The sequence below is a fragment of the Centruroides vittatus genome, unplaced genomic scaffold (assembly GCF_030686945.1).
Source record: "Centruroides vittatus isolate TY-2023 unplaced genomic scaffold, ASM3068694v2 contig_846, whole genome shotgun sequence".
NCBI lineage: Eukaryota > Metazoa > Arthropoda > Arachnida > Scorpiones > Buthidae > Centruroides > Centruroides vittatus.
The window spans coordinates 819,224-840,882 of record NW_027122551.1 but is presented as its reverse complement, the minus strand read 5'-3'; the positions used below and the strand labels follow the sequence as shown (position 1 = coordinate 840,882).

Here is a 21,659-nt window from a genome sequence, read left to right as displayed (position 1 = left end):
ACGTTACAATAACTCTACAACTGCCATATAGCCATTATTTAGCCCATTCTCATATGGCAGCTGTAGTAGATATATCGTAATGTACAGTCAAACCTGTTTTTATGCGGTGGATAGGGACTGCATAAAAAAAAATTGCACGAAACTTCACAAGTGACTATAAAAAATAGTTTTCGCAGCACAATTAAAAAAATTTTTTTTTATGCGGTCAATAGGGACTGCATAAAAAAAGTCTCACATAGAAAATAACTCGTTTTAAAATCGTAGTCTTAGTCTCTAAGGAAATTACCTTTCTCTTCACTTTGTTTTTGCCCTTATTCATTTTCAGGGATTATGTCTAAACATAAAATAAAAATCCTAAAATTTTACATCTAAATAGAATTTTATACCTTCAATTTACGCTTTGAAATGAATCTTATCTTAATGGTCCAGGAATGTGAAAGCACTTTGAAGGTTTAATTAATGTAATTAAAACAGATGTAGAATTTATTGACAACAGATATCAGCACTTGACTGCATTGTCTTGTCTATCGTCTGTTTTACATATTTTTGTCCAGGTGGTGTTTTGTTGACTTAAAAAGTAAATTATTTCATTTTTCGCATATTCATGCAATAATATTACTATAATAAGTTCATTTATGCTATAATAAGTTTATTTAGCTATAATAAGTCAACGTGAGACGTGACAAAATGCATGAGACTAGTCGCCAACTATACCGCACAAATAAAAAATCACACAAAAAAACCGCACAAATAAAAAATCGCACAAATAAAAAATCGCACAAAAAAAGACCGCATAAAAACAGGTTTGACTGTATTGGGTTTAGTAAAGATGTTTATATTTGTAGAATATGACTGACTTAGTAAAAATGGATATTGTGTGTATATGAATAGCATGAATAGAAAGTGTGAAATGCTGATCTGTTGGTATTTGATTCCCATTAATGCTGTGTCACTAATCAAGTCACAAAACATGGAAAGTGAAACTGTACGTATAGCACATTATTTCAACAAGCAATAAGCTGTTTTGAATACAAATGTGTATTTCATATTCTGTCCATATTTCTCATAATTTGCTGCTTTGTGATGCAGTTAATGATATGGTATTGATGGAATCAAATACTGACAAATTAGCATTTTATATCATGTACACAAGGTGTCATTTTATATTAAATTGATTGTGCTTTACAACTCTCTAATTGACTTTTTTATACCATACATCACTTTTGAGATATGAGTGCTAACTTCTGAATTTCACGACTAGGGGCATTGCAAGTACACTCAAACCTGTTTTTGTGCGATTTTTTGTGTGTGCAATGTGTTTTGTGCAATTATTTTTGTGCAGTATACCAATTTGATTGAAATTCATATACTGCACACAAAACAAACCACACAAATAAAAAATCGCACAAAAATCGACCGCACAAAAACAGGTTTGAGTGTAGTCTCATCTTGTAGTGCATGGTCACTTTACTATAACTTCACATTATATTCATAACTGTAGCTATCTGCATTTATCAATTATGTAGGTGTGTAAGGACTTTATTATGCATCCTAAACAGATTAATTTATTTAGATATTATAATTTATGAATAATAATAATGAATCATTTGATATAATTGAATTATACTGATTCTACTATATCAAATTCTATTTACATCTTCTTTTTGAAGTTTGGACTATGAAAATGTTTCTTATTAATTTCAGATCTTTTAGTCCATCTTCAAAGAATTCATTTATATTCAGATATTTTAATTTGTTGTGAAACTGTGTTGTATTATCTTAGATTGTGTTAGTAACAATCACATGGCTTTTTCCACCTTTATTTAGTTGATACAGTATTTCTCTTACACGTTTCGGGCTTTGTGCCCCTCATCAGTCAACAGTTTTCCTACAACTAAATAAAGTCAACTAAATAAAGGTGGAAAAAGCCATGTGATTGTTACTAACATGATCTCATGTTCAACACTTTTAAATTTTTTATTTCTTTATTCCTTGCTTTGTGTATTACATCATGCATTAGATTGTGTAGAAATGAAGATGATAATCTAAATGCACAAAGCATAAAAGCATATATATATGTTACAGTAAAAACCCGTTTTTAGTTAAAACTCATTTTAACTAGTTGAAACTAGTTTTTACTGGATGTCATTTTTATAACTAGAATTTACTGCTAGTCAAAAATGTATTTGAGTTAAAACTAGTTTTAACTAGACAAAACGGGTTTTAACAAAATGGCTTAGTAAAAACTGTTTTGACCAAGATCATTCAGCTAACACGTTCCTATAGTGTATGATAAATTTTGTATCGCTTTAACCCTTTTCCCCCGACATTTTGTTTACATTTATTTTGCAATCTCTCCTAAGGCAATATAGGTCAGTCAGGCGATATTATTTTAAAAGTTCACCAAAAATCAAATTATCATTATATCTGTATGAAAAAAATCATTTACATTTATTAATATCTTTAGTTTTAAATACGATATTTTTCAATACATTTTATTACAACAATTTATAAGAAAAAATAATAATATATATCAGAACTGACACATAAACTTGATAATTTGTAACATTTTGTGAAAATTAACATTGTCTAGTTACATAGTTGTTTGCTGGCACTGAGCCAGAAAGACATAGAATATTGTTTTGTACAATTCGATATAACACTTACGCATGTATGTTTATTCGTTGTGAAATTATCACACATTATATCAAACATTTGTTTGAAATCAAAATTTTATACTGCTATCAACTAATATAATGAATTATTATTCTTTATTCAATTCATATCGAATGAGATTATATCTGTTGTTAATAAATTTTAAAAAATCATATTTACCCAAGTAACGATGAATCGGCACCCTCAAAGTTTTGCTTAAAAAGCCAGGGTACTGATCGATCGGTGCCTTCAGGGACAAAGGGTTAATTAATGTTAATAACACAGATGTGTGACCAATATTTTCAATAAATATCGTATTAAATAATACAAATGTTTTAATCCCAATCATCACTTTATTTATTTCCCCCAAACATATTTATGTAGCTAAAATTAGTTTTAACTAATGTTAAAAGTTAAAACTAGTTTTATCTAAAATCAAAACATATACAGCAGTAAATTCTAGTTTTAACTAGACAAAACAGGTTTTAATAATGACATCCAGTAAAAACTAGTTTCAACTAGTTAAAACGCGTTTTAACTAAAAACGGGTTTTTACTGTAACATATATATATATATAAAATAAATATGTTTAAATTTAAAATATTTGAAAGTAAATGAATTGTCTGAAGATAAGTAAAGGGATGTGAAAGTACTAAATAAAAATTTGTAATAGTGAGAAAAACTCCAAAAATCAGAAAAAATTTTTATGATTCGTAGAATGAAGCTTTTCTTTGATGTAAATTTTTATTATAATTACAGCAATATAACAATAACAACACGTTCTAAAACAGTAACTGTCGGGACTCGATTAGAATATGATCACAGTGGTTTATTAATAAAACAGTCACCAATACCAAGACAAGTATTTTTGTTTTTTATTTCTATTAGTTTATATAAATATTACTCTTTTTCTTAAAAAAATATATTTTACTTCTAAAAATGTGTGACAGGTTGGTACAACAGTAAGTGTACAACATCTATTTGCTACTTTGCCTGTAAGACATAAAGAATTTATGAATAATTTACGACGAGAATTTAATAAAATGATACAGTTAATAACAGCATATTGTCTAATTTGTACCAATGTTAGATTATCTTGCATTAATCTTTTGTTAAATGGGTATGTATGTCTTCATATTATTATTAAATGCATTTTATTTAATTTATATTATATAATTCTAAATACAGCATTTTTATATATATAATCTTTGTAAATATTTAAAATTCTTTAATATAAATTCCAGAAATATTTAAATATATGAAATTTATGTTAAAGTTTATGTGAGAATACAAGGGCACAGGGTCAGTACCCTAATTGCCACTTACATGTCGAGTTGGTGAACTTGCTCACTTTGTCTTTTGGATGGGTTTAAATCGAGTGGCGAGGGGGTTGAGCAAGTTGGCAGATGTCAGTGTTTCCAGAGTGACAGAAGACAGGTTTAACAAATAAAACAAGCATTTATTGAATAACTAAGTCTAGATTACAGGAGGCTATATAAGTTTTAAGGTTAAATGTGATAATGAGCTATATTATTTACAAAAAATTGGTAACTAATCTGTAAGCTATGTTGCGTGCCTAATCTGCGGAGATTGAGTTTACAAAGTGTAGCCCCAAAATACCTCTAAGGATGAATATAGAGAGCAGTATGTGACGATCAGGCGTGCATGGAAACTAGGATTTCTCACTGTCTTCTACCTATGTCTTCTCTTAGGACTGGATTGAGTCTATTGTATGGAGATCTGGGAGTCGAGGTGGCACTATCATAAAATATAACTTCTGAATGTGATTGTCCTGAGCTTCTGGTAGCTCTCACTTTTATATCATGTTGTGGGAAAGGGGTTATGTGATGGTCAAATGTTGACAATGACTAAGTATTCTTGACAGCTAAGTGTCAATTTTCCCACTGACTTGTTATTACAATGGGTTATTACAGTTGTTGATTAAATCAAAATTTTGATTTAATCAATAATTTTATCCTTGGAACTTTGTTAATTAACATAAATATGCAAATTAAGAAGCTTTTTCAGTGTTCCACCAGAGGTCTGCAGATGGATATAAATACAACTGACTTTTACCTGAGTGATATTTGTGAAAAATTTTAATACTGTGTTCTTGGCGTCAGATCCTCTAAGAAAAGGTCGGTGTCAATTGTATTGTATGTATTTTTTAATGTCATTTCGTCAGTTTTAAGTTGTTACCATCTGTCTCTGATTGGACTATTAAAAAGGATTATTGTGTTCTGACCCAAAATATTTGTATGGTCATAATTTTGATTTAATCAACAATTTTATCCTTGGAACTTTGTTAATTAACGTATATTTTATATATTTTGCTGGAAGCTGAATAGTTGTTTAGTGGTCCCAAGATATTGTTGTAAACAAATCAGTCATAATGTCCAACAAAAGATTAACAATAAGATCATTTTCATTTAACTCACTTGACATTACAAACATACCTTTAGTCACTGTTGTTTCAAAGCATTAATGCCAATGATAGGACAGTTTCCCAAAATTTTTGAATTCCTATCTGCCAGTTATGTTGACTTTTGATATGTAGTTTCAGTGTAGCAAGCAACAAAAACTAGTGTTTGTTAGAAAGATCCTATAAAAAAAGAATGTAAATTTTTAAATTTGATTGCTAGATTAATAATGATTTTTTTCTTTTTAAATTTTAAACTAAATATTTTATCATTATACATGTTTAAATAATTTTATTTTTAATTATTTTTAAGAAAGAAAATGACACTGTTATCAACAACTGGATGCTCTAATATCAAAGAAAATATTGCTTGTGTTTTCACGTCAAAACAGGTATACATTTTTATTCTTTATATAATTATGCTAGCCTAATTACAATAATTATACTGTACATTTGGAGCATCAGATGTATTGGCTTTTGGAAAATAGTACTATTCCTTTCGGATTATAAAAAATTGCTGTTCAGGAATTTAATCTTTAATAATCAAATGATATGTTAGATTCATATTGGACTAAAATAAGGCTAAGTAATTAATAAGATATTAAGCAGTTTGGACTAGATTATGAATCTGATGTATCATTTCATTTTTACTTTTCTGGTTGTTATATATAATAGAGGGAAAGTATGGCTATTAGTCCAAAAATGACACCTCCCAGATTTTTACATTTTTGGACTTGAGCTCTTGAAATGTCAAGAAATGCAAAAATGTGGATTTTTTCTGTATGTATGGATGTGTGTGTGGCATGATTTTGTTCACCCTGTTTGAAGCTTAGTAACTCCTGTGCATTTTATCGAAAATTTCTGAAATTTTGCAGGGAGGTTGTTTATTAAGGGCTTGTTGCTATTAAATTTTTGTGATAAAAGTCGAGGGGTGGGGAAATAAAGGGAGATCATGTCATATCTTGAGTAGGATTGGACTTAATGACAATTTTACTCATTATTAGCATTTACAATTTTTTATAAAACCCATTCCTACCTAAAAATTAAGCTTTTTGCCATTTTATAATAGCTAAAAATATAAAAAGTTTTTTAAACAAAATATCATAACAGATAGCACCACCAAATGTTGCCAGGAAAGTTAAGCAACTCGTTGCTAGATTTTTTTACGTAACTCTTTCTGCCCTGCAAGCACTAAGAGGGCCTTTTAGTAAGCCCATTATGGGTTAGGCCAAGCCCACAATGAGCAACCTGGTGGTGAGGTACAGCACTTGACATATCCAGATAGTCCCCAAAAATTTCCTGGAGTTTTTAACCCATTTATATTTGATCTCTGTCCCCAGAGCAATGGGCTGCTACCTTAGCCAGTCAACTATCCAGCTTTTCAATATATTGTTTGATTAGTAACATTTAAGTGGTTGATTGTATATTAAAAAATGTCAAGTAATACTTTATATAAGTTAATTTTTTCAAAAAAAATTTTATAGAGAATAAGAGAAAGATTTCATTAAGTGTAGGCATTCTCAAATAGTAGTCATGACTTTTCATCAAATTATGATTTGAAAATACAAAGTTTTTCCTTCAATAATCTGAAAATCTGTTATTACACTTTATTTATTTTGAAAAATATACTTGCATTGCATTTCATATATTGACATTTTTAACAAAATTGGACTGAAAACTCTTTCATTGTTTTACTTGATATATAAATTAATATATAATTGAAAAATATTTAGCATATTTATTTATGCCAAATTTAATTTAATTTACAGAAATCATTAGATTTTTTTTTATAAGGTTAAGTAGATTAATTAATCAGTTTAGGAGATGACAGGTTCAGAAACTTTACAATGTTTACATTAGTCAGTCAAATTAAATAATTACTAGAACAGACTCTTCAAATATGAGGAGTGTCCAATAAATAATGCAACACATTTCTTCTCATTGAAAGTTTGTTTTATTACTATTTTAAATATATGGCATTGTTTCCTAAATTTTTGAATTCATTAATCTATTTTTTCACATAGTCTTCTTTCAAATCTATGGCCTTAACCATGATGTGTAAGCCTGTATTTTTTTTCAGTAACATTCCTTTGTCTTATTGCATGCTTTGAATTGGCTTTGTGGCACACCACTTGAGAACTGCTGGTGTAGATCAAGTCTCAATGAGACATGGGATAAATAAGATTTATAGCTTGTAGATATATTTAAAATATCAAAACATAATATTATACAATAAACTGTGTTTTTCCTTGTTAACAAAAATTTAATAACTTTAATGGTTTTCTCAAGCACTTTTGATAGCTAATTCATAATCTGAAGATGGCAGATGTGAATAGCTGTCCAAAGTGCTTGTGAAAATTGTTTGTTAGTTAATTTTAAAGTCATTAAATTTCTGTTAATGTGTTGAAAACAGAGTTTCTTTTTATCATGTAACATATTTGACTTTGAGTAACAAGGAATTGTTTATCATTATATAAGTTCTCAGATTTTGCTGTTATGGAATTAAAAATTCTTAGTATAGAACTGGACCAAATATCAGGCTTCTCAAAAATCAACTAGTTTTGATTTTGGCAGTCTGTAGTACTGTTGTAATTGCCATGTACCTGCTTTGTTTTGGTTTTCATGATGTATTGTACATGTCACCTAGTGTCAGTTTTAGTGTGACTGCTGACAGATAATGTGTTAGATACAATTTTGTTTTTTATTTTCCATTGTTTATTTTATATTTTAATCATATATTTATCCTGTGTCCAGAAAACTGGAAATTCCAGATATCTGGATCACTTTCAGTCCCAAGCTTGCTGAATATTTGTTCTGATACTGTATTAAAAATAATTATTGCATTTTATATTTTGTTAAATGCTTTTAGAAAATTATGAAAATTATCAGATTTTATTATTATTTGGAATGTGAGTTAGAATATTAAATAATATAATAAAAAAAACTTTTAAAAGTATATATTATGGAAAGATAACATCATATAATGGTAGGAAGGCTAGCATGATCTAATTTTTAGGAAAATACTAATTTTATTTCTTTAAAATGCATTAATTGTTTAGTTTTAACATTTGGCTTTTTAGCTTTCTAGTTTAGTTGAATTTACTGTTCATCGCCCATCCACAGAGATAATAGAAGAGTACTCTCTTTCACCTGCAGAAGTGGATTTAACAAATTTTTTCAGGTATAGCATTTTATATAATTAATTAATTATATACAAAAATATCTTACTTAATGTGACTTCATTTAGTGAATATTCACTATAGTGCAGTTTATAATGTGCACCAGAACTGATGACAACAATGTGGCCAATTTAGCTTAAAAATTAGCAACACTGGCTGGCAGCCACAACTTCCCCAAATATTATTTTGAGTTAATACCAATTCATAAAAGTGTTTAGGGTATAGTCAGGATTACTTTGACATAATTTTAAATAAATGACACATCCAGAAAATAAGTACCATTTGGCTATTTAAAAAAGTAATTCAATTGAAACAAAAATTATTTAATTAGCATTAAATTATACATAGCTTAATCTTCTCTTTAACATAATCATCATGCAAATTGAAGCACTTATCATATCTTGGCACTAAATTGGAGATATTCCTGTTCATAGAATTCTGCCGCCTGTAACTCAGACTGTTTCTGGACGTTGCAATGATTGTTGTTTGCTTTCTGGTGTTATGGCAAATCTACATTTCATCACCAGTGACAGTTCTTTTCAAAAATCTATTTCCTTCCCCTTCATATCACTGCAAAAGTTCTAGGGCTAATCCCATGCATTTTGTTTTGTGAATGTCCATCATCATTTTTGGCATCCATCTTAAAAACATTTTGAAGTACAAGCGTTTAGTCACAATTTCATGCAGCAAAGATCTTGAAATGTCAGGAAATTGTAGAGACAAATCAGAAATTGTGGATTGTCTAACACAGTGATTCTCAATTTTTTTTTTCGTGACAGTACACTTTTAATAATTTAAAAACTTGGTGGCACACACGGTTACTTCAGTAAATACTGCAGGACAACCGGTGACGTCATAACAGTGATTTTTAAACACAGTTGGTTATTTAGCTCAAAGTTTTCTAAACGCCTTGGTAACTACTGGCAGTTACAGTAACACTGGTTACAATTTCCAAACGCGCCTTTAGTAGGTAGAACTAATTGAACCACTTGTCTGATGTCGCTTATGTATGAGTATTTGCAGTGGCAGCACACTTCAAAAATCTTGTGGCACACTAAGGTGCCAAGGCACAGTGGTTGAGAATCACTGGTCTAACAGAATGAATCTTCTCTTCAACATTGTGTGGCAAGTCTTCATTGACTAGGAATGGGGGCCACTAGGCTTCTCATCATGAATGTTGTCCCTTCTTTGTTAAACTTTCTAACTCATTTTCTCTCCATATCTTCACTTATCACATTTAGTTTGTAAATTTCACAAATATGCCATTAAATTTTGTGTGGTTGAACATTTCTCACATCTAAAAACCTAATTACCAATCATATTTCATAACTGGCAGGCCACTTGATTGTTTTCAACATTATAACTGATGCTTAGGGACCCTCAACATAAATAAAAAAAACAAATGTGGCTCAGTTATTTATTTTGTTCTTGAATGGAAGAAGTAACTATGCATGCACAACCTTGACATTTCCAAAATGCATGGGGGATATACACAAATGGTGCTTACTTTCTGGATGCACCTCATAGCAATTCAAATGAAGAAAATAGTATTAATGCATAAAAATTTCTAGAAAATGCAGTTTAGTGCTGTGAACAGCTTCATGCAGAAAAATAGAATGTGAGGCAAGATCAAATAACATCAGATTATTTTTTTTATTTTTAATAAAAGCATTTAAAAATTTAGTTGGAAAATAAAGTAGTAAAAATTTAATGCTAATAGCATCACTTCATTACATTTTGTTGTTTTCATGAATTTTATGGTCTGTTATTAAGTCATTTTTAATTATTTTTCAAGAAAAAGAATCACATTTTAAATGAGTTGTCTGTTTCCTTGTTAAATATATTTTCCAGTTAGTTTACTAATTTTCTGAAATGCATTAATCATAATAAGTGGAGTATTTTTGTATAATTATATCAACATTTAAAGATAACAGTTCATTTAAAATTAGTAAGATGTTTAGATTAATCGGAAAGCTTTCTGCTTCATAATTCTAAGAAAATAATTAAAATGGCTAAATTAAGCAGTGATTTAAGTAAATGATTTAAAGTAAAGTAAACTACATTCTATGGAGAGCTCTGAACACCTACTTTTTAATTATGATATCCCTGTATATTGGAATCTATCGTGTTGAACCCAGATATTTGCTTTATATTTAATTGTTTTTAATTATTAATATCTAATGTAGTTATATAAAAAATAATTCTAAGTTACAACATATTTAAAAATAACTTTCTTTAGCACTTTCCTTTAATTATCCCTTATGTATTAAATTTCCATATTTTAAAAATGTTAACTTGATATGCTAAAAATTATTAATGACTAAAAATTGAAATTAGTTGGGTTAGATTACATTAAGTTGCTTCTAAATAAATATTTTTATTCATTTATGACATTTTAATGATCCTTTACTTATAACACTTTTTAATTTTTAAGATAAAAAAATATGTTTTAATTAAATTGTAAAAATTAATAAATAACTGTATAACTTTAATTCAGAATTGAAGGTTACATCTCCAGTTGTCAGCATGGACAAGGCCGCAGTTCCTCTGATAGACAGTACTTTTTTATTAATGGCAGACCATGTGAATTGCAAAAGGTATAAATTTAACTTTTTATTATTAGGTAAAGACTAAATTCATGTTAAATGAATTAAATGCATAATTATATATATATACATACTAAACTAAGGAAAATCTTTCTTACTGAAATTTATTTTCATATTAAAATAAAAAATTGTAAGAAAGTATCAGATGGTAGTTCAGTTTGATTTGGAATTTTCAAACTATCAGTTACTCAAATTGAAGAATACTCACTGTTTTACTGAGAATTTTTTGTTGTTGCATCATAAATTTTGTGTTTGCAGTGCCTTGTGAGTTTATTTTGCAACAGAATATTACAGCTTTTATCTTTTGGTGGTAGCAAGTGGGATCTAACAAAGATTGCCAGTCTGAAGAGAGAGATTGGTTCAGAGAGGATTCAAGAATCAATACTGGTTGAAGTGAATCTTCTGTCGAAGTTAGAGTTTACTTTGGACTTTATTCAGAATGACTTTTATTTAGTGGAACATTGAAATTCAAATGTTCATCAAAACAACATCTTGTACATTTTTTAGAAGAAAATCCCTAAGCTTGCAAAAACAGAGATCAAGTTTTATTGATGGAAACAATGTGTCATAATCACAAATTGTGAACTATGTATTGCTTGAAGTGTCAAGATTCTGAAGTTTTCTCCAGTACTTTTTTCAGACTGGTGATAGTATAGGAATGTTTGTCAAAATGACAATTGATGTATTTTTTGAGTAGTCTCTCCATGTTTATAGTGGGTGAAGCTGTCTTATCCACCACTGGATGTAACTGTTGACCATTTTATGCATTTTTGCAAATGCAAATATGCATGGAAGTGTGGGAAGCATGACTTTTATTGAGGATAGTCTTAAAATATTTGCAAAGGGAGTATTGGAGATCTTCAAAACTTTGGATGTTATTTTTTCAAGAAAATCATAAGGCATTTAAACTTAATTAAATGTTTAGACATAATTAGTTTGAGAAATAATTTTAAATTGAACTTGTAATTTGTTTGTAAAAGCTTGTTCAATTTTAATGTGTCTGTTTTGTTCTGAGTGTATCTACCTGAAGATGTCTGTTATAAACAAATGAAAATGTTAGTAAAAATATGTTTATTTCAAGTATGCTGATATAGGTATGTTGTATAGGGCCTTTTTATACTCTTTTTGAGTGGTAAAGGGCCTTAAACCACAAATTAAAAAAAAAAAAAAAAGGTATGTTGTATGTGTTTATTATATCCCAGTATTGGAAAGTTATGCTTAATTATATTTGAATACCAAGCTCAAAAGTTGAGTTACTCATTTTGATTGAACCTGATACAGTTTGCCGCTCTTATCATTTGCAAATTATTAGGGCAAGTTGATGATTACAAGCTTTATTAAAGAACTCCTGGTTACAGAAATTTGTATTTAGTCCTGAAAAATTTCATTAAAAATTCAGTTCTCATTAGAAGAAACTAAATTGTACCTGGAAAGACTACATGTTTCAAGACTACCTACTATCTACTGTAATCAATGGACTAAAGAATCAGGAGCAACTGAGTATGAAACTATAAAAGATTTGTTTGTTTCAAATCAAATGAAGTGTCAAGTTTTGGCTCAAGTAGGAGAACACTTCATAAATAAATAGGGGAGATCATATCTTCAAAGCAATTAGTCAAGGTATTCAACATTTATGATAACATTTGGGAAGACAGATGACCAAAATCCAATGGAAAGGAATGCTGTCAAGACAAATCATCCAGTAGGGACATGCTGTCCAGCTGTTCTCAGGTACTGCAGTCAGTTAATAAACTTACTGCAATGTTTGGGAATAGCTGGACTGCAAGTCCCTACAGCAACAGTACACATTGATGCAAAACATTGAGATTAGGCCATCTTTAGCAGGACATCGGTGTTGTCTTGCAGCACTAAGCTTGTTAACAAATCTAGATAATGAAAATTCCATTGTTATTGTTATGTCATTTTTCTTTTGCTTATCCCAGATGAAGTATGGAGATGATACTACTAATTTAAAATAATTATGAATATGTACTAACTATAATGTTTTATAATAATTAAATGAAAATATTAATAATTTTTAAATGAATTTATTTTAAATATTTTTATACAGGTTTCCAAGCTTATTAATGAAGTTTATCATAATTATAACAGACATCAAAATCCATTTATATTATTGAATATTAATATAGTTACAGGTAAGTTCTTTTTTAAATTCATATATAATAATTGTTGTTGAATTAATAAGAATTATATAATATAACATATTTAAATTTTTTATTCCTTTCTAATTGTAATTTAAATTTTAAAACATCAGTTTTTAAATTTACATTTTTTTGTAAACACAAAAAATACAGGGTTTTTCAAAAAGAAACTTCCTGGTTTCATCATATCTATGTTATGCTATCACTTTGAATGAACTATGGGATCATGTTAACACTGCAATCATCACCTATTGACGTGGACATACTGCACTGTTTGAGGTGAATTAGAATATCACACTGTATCTGTTGTGTCATGCAAGGAAGTCAAACAGCATCTTTAACTGTCTCAAAAAACTTTCAGAGTTTTTCTAGAAATGTACCTTATATTGTATGTTAGTATTAGTTTGCAATAAACAATAATTTTTTGAAACCAGGAAGTTTTTTTTGAATAACCTGTACATAATACTTGAAATTTTCATTTTTGAATCAGAAAATCAAGCATACTAAAAAAAGATAGATGACGATTAGTATATAATTTCATTTTAAGCTGAAGGTAAATGAAGATGCATTACCAGTTACATTACTTGGATCTTTGTCTGAGTAGCATATCTATATGGTAAACAGGAATTGTGGGTTTGACTCCTATTCCTCCATTCAGGGCCTATCTCTTCTTCCATGATACAGTGAAACCCCCGCTATTGCAAATTTTGATTAGCACTGTTCTTGAGTTATTGCAAATACAATAGAGCGTCGATAAGTGAAATTGCCGGAAAGTGGAACGATTTTCAGTCAGACTGTGTCATGCTGAATCGAATGTTTTTGATACTAAATTTACTTCTAAAGTATAATTTTCATGTTTTTTATATTCTTCAATATATTTATTTTGTTTGTACAAAATGCAGAAATAATTTTTAACGATACAATAGCCTCGATGATTATTATAAAAATTTTCGTTAGGCTTAAAATCGACGAAAATTCAACGCGAAGCGACACGCAACGGAGAAAAATTCAACAGGAAGTGATACGCAACGGAGAAAAATTTGAACATCGGACAGGTTAATGTATTTTTTCGTACAAAGTCGGAAACTGGAACAAATCATTAACTGGAAGGACCCCAGTCCCCAATTGGTTCCACTTATCGACGCTCTACTGTACTGATTTGTTACTAAAATTTCAATTATTGCGCCTATAATTTGAGTTACTGAGGTATTTTGTGCCAAATGAAAGTTTTTATTTAGTCTTTTTATATCAAAATACAATCAAATCCCATTTATATGTTTCTCAGTTGTACATTTTTTACAATTATACATTAAATATTTTCTGCTTGGTACTTTCTCTATTATAAAACACTTCAGTTATATGTTTTCAATTTATATGATTTCACACTTATATGTCATATTTTTCAGTAACCTACTTTTTTTTCACATTTATGTGTTGTTACTTTGAAATAGTTACATTTTTGTATTGTAGTTTATTATTTTATTTTGTAGTGTTGTACTGATTAGATTTCAGTGATTTCAGCATGATTAATTCAGAATAAAATTTTCTTTTAGTAAATATATTGTGATGATTTAAAGACTTTGTTATTTGGAAGTTTAATTATAATTAAATTCTTCATATCATGATTTTCCAAAATTAAATTATTGAAAATGTTTATGAATAAATTACCATTGATCTCTGAATACAAAATATTCATTGTCATCTTTTTGTGAAAATGTCGTATATAAGGTTAAATAAAAAATCCATGGACAAGTGCAATTATTAGATAGGTTAATAATCTCTATGTTATGTTTATTATATCCATTTTGTATTCTTGATTTGATTAGTATATTAAATATATTTATATTTGTTAAAATGGAAGTTAATTCTTAATAGGATAAGATCAAACTTCCTATTGACGAACGAATCTACATCCTCCCCACTCATAAAATTTAAGCCCACCATTTTGGAATTAATTTTATAAATTCTATATCATGAGTTAGGACATGTAAATCCTATCTTAACTGGTGTCAGGAAAAACAATTCTCAAGATCTAATGATTGTGAGACAAATTTACTTTAAGCCATCCAATGACCTCGTAAGTGGATTTTACTGATCTGATGATTAGAGGATTAGAAAACCTTATATCCTCTCATATTTATATTAAAAATGTATTTTAGTTTTCAACATGAGTAAAATAAAAGTTTAAAACTAGATATAATTTATGATTTACTCGTGAATGATCTTATTTAAGTATAAAAACTACAATGTTGTTTATTTAATATATTCATTATCACTCACAGAGACAAAAAGAAGGTTCAGTTATGCCACATTATATATATACAGTGGAACCTCACTTAATGAGCATAATTTGTTCCAGAATCTTACTCATAGTACAAAACACTCATTAAACGAAACAATTTTTCCCATAGAAATTAATGTAAAATACAATAATGCATTTCATGCCGAAAAAATACTCAAATATTTTATATATAACATTTATTCAAAGAAAATTACACAATATACATTGTTAAGAAGTGTGAATCATCTTCATCTTCTAGCATGGAATTAACCAATCTAGAATGTGAATTCGATTTGCAGAAAACAAAAAAACCATAAATAATATGTCTGATGAATATGCCAAACGATATGCCAAATTCTTGGGCTAGGTAAAGGCTATAATTAAATATTAAAAATTAACTAATTTGACTAGAGGTAGGCAGTTATGCTGCCATCTCATATTAAATTTAATGATCAATTCCAAATTAAATTTTTAAAATGTCTAAATTAAAAATTAATTATTTATAATTATTAAATTTAATATGAGATGGCAGCATAACTGCCTACTTCTAGTCAAATTAATTAATTTCTAATATTTAATTATAACCTTTACATAGCCCAAGAATTTGGCATATCATTTGGCGTGTTTATTATATAACAGACTATGGTTGTTGATGTTTACATATAATGTATGTGAACACAAGGTTGGAAAAATGTGTGATCACGAGCAACACTAAGATGCTAGTATAACGAGTGCTAAACATGGACTGATGGACCATGTGCACAATCTGAGATTTCCCCTTTCCTTGTCACTTGTTATGCGAAAATGTGAAACATTGCTTGTTAAGCGAGCCAGTTTTTTACAATTCGTTTTGCTCATTAAGTGAAGTTCCACTGTACATACACATATACAAAATAAATTTAAGAAAAGTTCTTTTAATGTAATATTAAAGAAAATTTAGTATTTATATATCTTATCAATATCTTTGAGTCTTAGAAATTTATGTATTTTATTGTCTTTAGAAAATGTTGATATGAATGTAACACCTGATAAAAGAAAAATATTTGTACAAAATGAAAAGTTATTGCTTGCAATTATTAAGGTATTTGTATTAATATTTTTTTTATTTTATACTATTTTTACAATTATAAAACTTTGTAATTTATTTTTTATTGTAATGAAGACATCCTTGATAAAGATTTATGAACCTGAACAGTCAATATTAAGTAGCATGCAATGTCATAAAAATAAAATTGGTAATATGTCATTAATTTCAAATATTTTGTATTGACTGACGTTAAAAATTCTAATTTAAATATTTAATTTTTTAGATTCTAATTCTTTTCCTACAAAATCAAAAATTCAGAGTGACAGTCAACTTAAAGTAAGTATTTTAGAGTTTAAAGGTTTATATTAATAGAAGAATTAATGTAATTTTGTTTTGTTTTATTTAATCACAGCACAGAAACTTAAAAAGATCACTTTCAATGTTTTTACATTCTCGAAATATATGTAATGAAAATACTTCATTACCAGATAAATGTAAGTTTATGAATTATTAATATTTAATTTGTCAATTTTTTTATGTTATTGTAACAATCAGCTCAATGTATTATTGAAAATGCTATAATTTATATTAGTGATTCTCAAAGTATGATCCGTGTGGACTGATAGTCATTTTTTCAAAATGCAATTCTAAAGAAAGAACATTTTTATGCATCATATATCTCCCACTTTAGTTTACTGGACAGACAAAATATTATAGCACACGTGCGATATTTACAGGATAGGAAAGACCCAGAGAATAGCTGGTCTGTGATTCAGCTTAAGTGATCCACAGATCAAATAACATTGAGAATTACTGATTTAGATTGACTTTTCCAATCATATATTCAATTTTAAATAATTAATTTTAATTTATGCATTTTTTAAATTAATAGTCTATATATAATGGATTTATACTTATTTTTTCTCTCTTCTGAAAATAAATTTAAAATGAGAATATAATTTTTATATTACCCTTACTTTCTGTTCAGAGAAAATTGAATTAAGACAATTATCATTTAAATTATAAAATTGATTTATTATATACAGAAACATTGAAAAACAGATTTTGATTTTTTTTAAACCTAATATTAAATCTGAACATAAAAAAATAAGAGACAGCTAAGATTTTTTGAAGTTTTATCAAATTTTTTTATACTTTTAATTAAAAAAAATAAATCAAAACTATTGATAATCTTTACAAAATAACTTAATTTTACAAGCACCCAAGCACTAAACAATTTATGGGGACAGATATGAACAAAACTAAGATAAATATACCTTATTTGAAATAAAAAGAATATTCAAAAGTTTCTAATGTTTTCAAGTACTGTTCATGTTTATATTTCTAATGTAAAAACAAAATTCTAACAAAAATTTAATAGGGAAATTTAAATATAAAAAAATAATAAAGAAAGAAATGGAATAAATATTAATACATAATAAGAATTTTTTATGGAATTACAACATATGAATATTAAATATGTTAAAATAAATATGGTTAAGATGTCATTGCATTAATTCCTGCAAGATAGTATTTTTCATTTCTTACACAAAATAAGAAATTTTCTTATTTTGAAGGGATAAGTAAGAATTGGAATCTCTAATATTCACAGTTTTATAGTCTAAACTTCTCATATAAATAAAAGTTAGTTCAGCAGTTTTAAAATTAATCTCCATACTCCAGATTTTTGTGATACTATTTAGTTTGACACATCTGTTGTTTTTATGCCTACTGAATGTTCATAGTTCTTATTTTAAAACTTATATCTTTTTTTTTTTTTTTAAATATTTTTATACTGAAGGAAATATGTTCATATTTTCTATATTATTATATTATAGATTACCTATTCTTCATTTGAATGATTTAAGCATTAAAATGTAGTAATTATATAACAGAGATTTATAATACATTTTTTTTTTTTTTTCAAAAAAATATTTTGGATAAATCTCTTTTACAGTGTCTTGAGTATTATTTCTTTAACCTTAAATAGATTTTGTTTTTAAAAGTAGTTCTACATTAAATTAATATTTTATTTTAACTTAAACATTTCATTAATAAAAATATAGATTTTTGTTTTTACTAGTATCAGCATTTGAATCAAAATATATAAAAAATCAAAGTGAATCATTTCAAAATCTAAGTAATTCCTTAACTACTAAACAAAGGGAATTTTCAAGTAAAGAAAGGATCACTAACTTTTATGAATCTAGAAAGAGACATAAAATGAACCATTCCTTCAGTGATAAGTTATCTTATGAGTCACATAAGGACATTTCTTGTTTAATAATAGAAAAATGTGAAACAAGAAACATTGATGTAAGAAATGAAGAGCTGTCTACTGAACATGAAATTGTTGATGAGAATGTCACTTTAGATAAATGTACACCAAGAAATAAAAAATCTGTTACTTTAAAAATTTCTATGGAAAATTTAAAAAAAAATTCTTCTCAATGTAAGTATTTTTTTTAATAATATAATGATATACAGTAGACCCCCCTATAACACGGTAGATACGTTCCGTGTTATACAAGTCACTTAAATACATGAGCCAATCACAGCCTGGCATATGTGCAGTTTAGTGGCTACGGCTGTTTCAAAGGTTTTCTTCCATAAAATTAATCGATTCTAGATTAATTCGACTCAACATTTCCAAATCATGTATAATTTTTTAGGAATAATCCATATAAACTATGCTATAAACAAAAAATTGTAGGATTACTTATTGAGTGGGCACTGTTCGATGACGCTATTGTTTAAGCTTGTTTTCATTGCAAAGCGGCTTATCAAATGGCGGGCGTGTGTTTCCTGATAAGTTATTTTTCTGCGAAAAATTTGCTGAGCTTTGGAGATATCATTAATATAAATATAATTTTTATGGCCGTTGAATAATAAATGTTTTTTAGTAGGTCTGCTGCTTGTTTAAACCTAATGGTTTGTGCAATGTCCTCTATTGGTCCAGATTCGACCAATCCTGTCGTGACATGAGTCAGCAATGATGTATTACCGTGTTATATGAGTCTCTCTTAGCATGTTATATGAACATGATCACAATTTTTTCGCTGTGTTATATGAACTCATGTTATAGGGTGGGTCTACTGTACTGATTAAAATTTTATTTAATTTTTTTATTGTTGTTATCATTATCATCATAAATTTAATATGCAATTTGTTTTATTTATAGATAGAGTATTCAGAAAGTTTCTGTGCATTGAGAAATTTGAATTGACATTAAAATTATATATGGTATTGCATACAATATCTATAAGTTCTCCATTTGATACCAGTTGACTGTACAGTATTGCACACAACTTACAGATCTTGTAGGCAATACCCAGTGCCATAACTAGGATTTTGGACATCTATGGCCAAGAATAAAAATGGCGCCTTTTTAATTTTTGTTATTAAATAAAAATAAAAATGGTGGTTTATTTTTGAAATATATGTTCCTAGAAATTACAGATCATAAATACTATATAAATATAAATATAGACTTTTTTTGTGTTATTAATTTCGAATACCTATTACTCCAAAACCTTCTCGTTGGCGCCTTTATTAAATCAGCGCCTATGGCGGGGGCCACGTTGGCCATACCCTAGTTACGGCTCTGGCAATACCATACATATAATTTTAAAGTCATTACAAATTTTTCACTGCACTAAGTTATTGAATCCAGGTACTTCCCTTAACATGTTCACTGCATCCATTTGACATATTGTCCCTAGCTGTGTGCCAAAAGCATGTTTTTAATGCTTTGTTTACTTAATATGTTTGTTAGAAAATGTCAAAAAAATTATATAAAATATATTATACTGTTAGAAGTGTAAGAAATTAAAATTAGTTTTTTAGAAGTCCGAGAATTTAAAAAAAAAATTTATTAAGAGTAAATAATAAAATTTTTTGATTATTTGTTTTAATAAAATTTCTCAAAAAATAAGTCAAAATTTAAATGCTTTGTAATTTATGAAAATAATAAGTAATAATTTTCAAAACTAAATATTAAAAAATTTATTTTTTTCTAAATTTTTAAAAAAGTACTGGAAATGATTTTATGTGCAAAATATATTTTATTTTGAATGTATTTTTAGATGAATACTTCATACATTTAACTAACTCTTAATTCAGAGAGTTCTAATGTATGTTTTGAATTGTCAACAGAAGAATTCTTGAAAAAAAGTTTACAATTCTTATGCTTACTCCAGTATATAAAATTTAATGAATACACAAATGTTTCCAACCACTTTAAGAGATCATCAGGCAAGAGAGATGTTTTTGTACATTGAACAAGTTACAAAATGTTTTAAAAACAGAACATTCTATATGTGCAATAATACATTTTTACAAATTACTCATTATGTGATCAGATGCTGTTTTCCATATAGAACAATATTTTTAGGATTATTTGAATTTATTTTGTGCATTCGTCTCCTCAATGCAACATAAAATTGTAAGAATAAGATTTACAAATTTATATATAGGATGGTTTAAAAATAATAATATAAAGTAAGATGTTTCAGTAAGATTAAAAATAAATATAAAATGTGGAGAGATATTTATTTGTTTCTTTGAGATTGAGATATTTATATATAAGTTTTGATTTATTAAAGCTAAAGCTGTTGAAAAACTTTATTTGCTAAATAATAAACTTGCAGATTGTCTTGTAGCTAAATCAATTTAGCTGTGAAAAATAAAGTAAAAGTGCAGCTATTTTAAAACAACCAAAATTTTTAATAGATGAGAATTTTTCTTGTAACCTTTAGGATATGGTACCAAGTTTTAAAGATTTTCATGATTCTGAAGTTGTAAACCTGGACAGAAACTCAAATGAAATGGGCTTTGGCCCTTATATGAATTGAAACTGGACTGTAAGATAGTTTGGAAATGTTTCTCATCTATTTAAAACTTTTGGTTGCTTTAAAGTATCTGTATAATTTTTATTTCATTTAAATTATTTTAAACAAGAATTTCATTGTTTATTTTATAAATTTATTTATTATAGTTAATTAATTTATTCAACAGTAAAGAAACAAAACTCCAAAGAATTAATTAGAAAATTTAAAGCAAAAATTGAAACAAAAGATAACAAAAATGCAGAAGAAGAATTAAAGAAAGAAATAAGGTTGGAATAAATTTATGAATTATATTTTATTTATTTGTCTTAGTATTATTACATATTTGTCTTAGTATTATTAAAAAAAATTAAAAGTTTTTGAAAGTTTTAATTTTCCTTGTTAGGACCTAAATTAAAAACAAAGAATTTAAGGTACCATGTATGTTATTATTAAACAATACTATATAAGTCAACTTATAAACTTACAACCTATATCAATAGT

At 27.5% G+C, this 21,659-nt stretch overlaps 1 protein-coding gene across 2 annotated transcripts in view; it reads left to right on the top strand.

Annotated features, from left to right (window-relative positions):
- The window catches only part of Pms2 (mismatch repair endonuclease PMS2), a 43,065-nt gene that overhangs the window by 11,196 nt on the left and 10,210 nt on the right, over positions 1 to 21,659 (top strand). For both annotated transcript variants that reach the window (XM_067278968.1, XM_067278969.1), the window contains 12 exons: positions 3,415 to 3,517; positions 3,606 to 3,775; positions 5,388 to 5,466; positions 8,155 to 8,255; positions 10,751 to 10,850; positions 12,931 to 13,015; positions 16,304 to 16,383; positions 16,465 to 16,537; positions 16,613 to 16,665; positions 16,742 to 16,823; positions 18,413 to 18,781; positions 21,346 to 21,445. In XM_067278968.1, coding sequence (XP_067135069.1) covers positions 3,415 to 3,517; positions 3,606 to 3,775; positions 5,388 to 5,466; positions 8,155 to 8,255; positions 10,751 to 10,850; positions 12,931 to 13,015; positions 16,304 to 16,383; positions 16,465 to 16,537; positions 16,613 to 16,665; positions 16,742 to 16,823; positions 18,413 to 18,781; positions 21,346 to 21,445 — 1,395 coding nt within the window. The remainder of the gene's footprint in view (positions 1 to 3,414; positions 3,518 to 3,605; positions 3,776 to 5,387; positions 5,467 to 8,154; positions 8,256 to 10,750; positions 10,851 to 12,930; positions 13,016 to 16,303; positions 16,384 to 16,464; positions 16,538 to 16,612; positions 16,666 to 16,741; positions 16,824 to 18,412; positions 18,782 to 21,345; positions 21,446 to 21,659) is intronic.